This window comes from Fusarium sambucinum, chromosome II (genome assembly GCF_050947815.1).
Source record: "Fusarium sambucinum isolate potato_lamoka chromosome II, whole genome shotgun sequence".
NCBI classification, from domain to species: Eukaryota; Fungi; Ascomycota; class Sordariomycetes; order Hypocreales; family Nectriaceae; genus Fusarium; species Fusarium sambucinum.
Genome location: NC_139293.1, coordinates 6,245,535 through 6,249,579, shown reverse-complemented (window position 1 = coordinate 6,249,579; position 4,045 = coordinate 6,245,535). Strand labels below are relative to the sequence as shown.

General features: G+C 50.4%; 1 protein-coding gene across 1 annotated transcript; it reads right to left on the bottom strand.

Annotated features, from left to right (window-relative positions):
• Positions 1-257: 257 nt before the first annotated feature.
• FSST1_009024 (uncharacterized protein) lies at positions 258-2,270 on the bottom strand (the record flags this gene model as incomplete). Its single annotated transcript, XM_083225961.1, has 1 exon — positions 258-2,270. One exon carries the CDS (start codon positions 2,268-2,270, stop codon positions 258-260), a length of 2,013 nt encoding a protein of 670 aa, XP_083084985.1.
• Positions 2,271-4,045: the final 1,775 nt, after the last annotated feature.

Below are 4,045 nucleotides of genomic sequence, written 5' to 3'. Positions count from 1 at the left end.
CGAAAAATCGACAGACGGATACATCGTTGGCGTTGCATGTAAATCATAGCGTGCGTCCAAGACAGCTTCAAAAGCGTTCAGGGCGTAATTACTTCATCATCATGAATATGACACCGGCTGGGCGGTGTTTTAGAAGATGCGAGATCATCCTCTGTGGGTGTGGTAGTGGGTGGTCGTACGGGAGTACCCAATGACGGATCTAAAGGTCGAAGAGGTGTTGTCAAGGGCCGACCCCCTGCATCTCTTCTGGTGCTGTCCTACATGACACCAAAAGGGGCGCCAAAATTGGACGTACTCTTCAATTTCAACGGAACATCAACTTCGATGGCCTTACCATCGGTTTCGCCATCACTAGCATCTGCATCGGCTTGGACATCGGCAGATCCATCCCCTCCGATAGAGTCACTCTGCTTCAACCCATGTGCTGAAGGATTCAGCCCAGAGGGGCCGGCAGTGGGCCCCGGTTCCTGAGATTGCATAACAGCCGGAAGAGCGTTCTGTCCTTGACTAATGGGCTCCAGTTTCTTGTGTACTTCTTCCCAGAAGAGTTCGTCTTTAGCCGGCATATTCCTGAGCATGAGGGGGCCTTTGAGGGGTTTGTCGCCGTCACTGGGTTCCATCATGACATCCAGTGCATTTGGGTCCAACTCTTCGGTAAATGATACAAACGACACTTTGGAGTCGCGCCTTTCGGTTGGTTCTGGCACAGGCAGAGTGTCCTTCTTTTTTTCTTCTTCTGCAATAGCAGCTACTGTACCGAGATCGATGGTCGTTTCAACAGTTGGTGTGGCGCCCTCTCCAACGATGGATGCTGGGTCGGTCGGGTTGATTTTGGGGAAAACCGAAAGGGAATGGTTTGGGGTGTGGCCAGCGTGCATTGTGAGCCGGCGAGATTCTACAGCGGAAAGAGCTTGCAACGTATATTCCTTGGACGAGCCGCGAATGCTTGTCGGCTGTCTAGACTGCTCCAAGCTTTGAGCAGCAGGTGCAGGAGGGGATGTCACTGGGGAGCCTGTATTTTCAGGAGGGGATGCGCCGGCGGCGAAAGTGGACTTCTGGACCGCAGTGGCCTTAATCGGGATACCTTCCAGCTTAGGGTCGATTTCTTGCACATCGATGACTGGCACAGGCGTGGCCATGTCCTCTGTTGGGGACGGAAGAAAGTCCTTGGCTACCGGGTTTTGTGTCTGCATTCTGGGATCAAGAGGAACAAAAGGTGATGATTCGGGTTGTGTTGTGGGAGACACGCGAGCACTACTTGGTGAGAAATAGTGAGGTCGTCGAGACGCACCATCAAGACCGGGTGGAAGAGATGACGCATCGGCCATAGAAACACCGACCGGGATGGTTGGATTTTGTGCCCTTGACACGAGTCGTCCTGGTGGAGCAGGGAAGTAGGAATTGTCCAAAGAGCCCTCACCGCTTCCACCACGCTGACTCGCTAGAGGCGAAACCACGCCTGTAACCTGGATGCTTTGGGCTGTGACAGCTTTGAGAGCACTGTTTTCTCCTTCAAGTCGATGAACTCGTTCCTTGAGTTCTTGGATTTCTCGAGCCATGCCTTCTTTCTCAGTCTCCCAGCTCTCCCGGACCTCGTCCATTATGATTCGCTCTTCTTGGTAAACCTCTTCGACACGTCGACGGTTGGCTTCGAGATGATTCCGTTCTGCTTCCCACGCTTCACGGATTGATTGGTTTTGCTGCATGAGGCGTTGAACCACATGCAGCGAAGATTGAGAAGCCGCCACGGCGTCTGCGGAAACGGATCTCGATAAAGATGCACCAACGAGGCCAGAAGACGAGGCAACGTTGGGTAGAGGAGCTGTATATGATGCAGGGAAGCGGAATTCGTGTGCAGGAGGCGGGCCTCCGCGAGTGGGAGACACAGACGCAGGGTGCCCGTCAAAAGCGTTGGAAGAATCGGCCTGCTGTGGGTAACGCCGGTTGTTTGGCGGAACGGACTGGGCTGCCCGCAAAGAGTCTAACGAGAGGGGGGATAAATCGTTGTGATGAAGCGGTAGAGCACTCGCTGGAGGGATTCGGCCGCGTTGTAATTGACTCTGACTATAATCTTGGTTGTGTGGTTGACATGGGTCGAGATAGTGCTGTGGATATTGATGACGAAGAGTTCCGGCTCGAGGATACGAGTTGGGCGGAGACTGGATACTGGAAGCATTGCGATATGAAAGATGGCTATTGAGGGAAAGAGCCGCATCAGTGTCGTAGCCGCCCGATGGCAGAAAAGCCTCGGGCGTGAATCTCGCAGCCATAATCATGGAAGGCACGTAGAAGGTTGGTCGCAGTGGAGCGTGGAATAAATCGGAGGAGTAGTGGGGGATCGATTTTTCGTTAGGAAGTCATAGGGCGGTTGAAGTTGTTCTAGTCGATTTCTTGAAGACTGGATGTTGTTGGTGCAGGCACTACTGGGCAATTGTCGTTGAGGTGTGGACTTGAATCCAAATTTGGTAACGTCGAGCAAGATGAGATAAGGAAGGAAGACTCGGCCAAGTTATTCTTCTTTTTCCCTTTGCTTGGGTACTCACAAGGGCGAGTGAGACTAGATCCGAGACCAAATCCAAGGGATACTTCGAAATCTAGTATGACGCAGACCAGGTGGGTCATGTACTGACACTGATTAAGTAGTTGATAGAAATATCAAGACAGATTCGGTGAGTATACGGCATGAAAGCGTGCGAATATTTTCGTCTGATCTGTTCAAGTCCCTGTTTTATTTTATTTTTTGCGACCCGCCTATCCGCCAAGCGCAAGGCACAAGGACCCTTTATCTCGAAGAAGGTTGTAGTGGGAGTGGGAGGATGACGCTTTGCGTTAGGGTGCGCTGTGTAGTGATAAGCTTGGAAGATGCGAGAGCAGAGTGATGATGTTGAGCAAGAGCAGAATTGACATAAAATTAGAAAGAGCAGGCAATGAAATGAAGTACTCCGCACAAAAGGTGGAGAGATGAGACGTCGAGGTATGGAAATGAGTCAAACGAGGCAAGAGCAAATTAATTACCTTACATTGGAAAAGACGGTGACATTGATGATTTGTTCCTGCGCCAAAGCCAAGTTCGGGTCGGTACCTGCCACCCCATCCATGGAAAAGTATCCGACCTTCCATTTGGTTAGTACCGTAAGGTTACTTATTCCTGCCCAGACGCTGGGGAGGGTGCGCGTGCCGTAAAAAGAAGGTGTGGAGAGGGAGAACACTTATTACCGGTCGGCGAGACCTTCTACTACGTACCTACTCTGTACAGCACATGGACTAGGCTCTCATTGCAATCACTCGGGCAGATTATTGAGAACAAAAACATCCCTGGTTCAATCAAGTCATTCACATTTATATGGGTATCATATTAACCGTCAATCTCGCTTGATGCTATCATATTTATTCGAGGTCTCATGACCGAATATCTTTAGTGGTTTTTGGTGTTACCCCTCGCCGTATATTCTCGTACTGAAGTTATTTCCAATTTGGCTGAATTGACCCCTGAACCCCCAGATTTTCTCATCCACCAGATGAGAGGAATGTCTAAAAACGGATGCGACTACCTTTCCGAGAAGAGGATGTTTCCTTAAATGGACCGTGTCTTGCTGTCATCTCGGTCTTACACGGACAGACAACAGATTATTGTAGGCGACCTGATGCTGAATTAAAGACATCTTGTGGCAAGGTTCCCTTGCTTTGTCTAATCCGAAATCACAAGCATTCCACCATCTCAGCCTACCAACATTATCTGTCATGCCACACTCGACGTGCTCCTAGTTCGCCTGTTTGCTTCTTTTTCTTTTCTGCTTGCTTATTAGCGAATGGCTTGCAAGGGACGGTGCGTTGCGGCAGAGACCGGACGGCCGGGAGGACCAGAGGATGGGCGCCCGGACGGGTCCTGCGACTCCTGCTCTGAGAAATAAACCAAATTCTGTCGCAGTATGAAATCATTCAATCAAGACAGTGCACTACGTGTACAGTATGTACGCACCACTGTCCGTTGTTTCAGGCTCTTTGACACATTATCTTGTTATGTATGTACGTATGTGCTGCACTT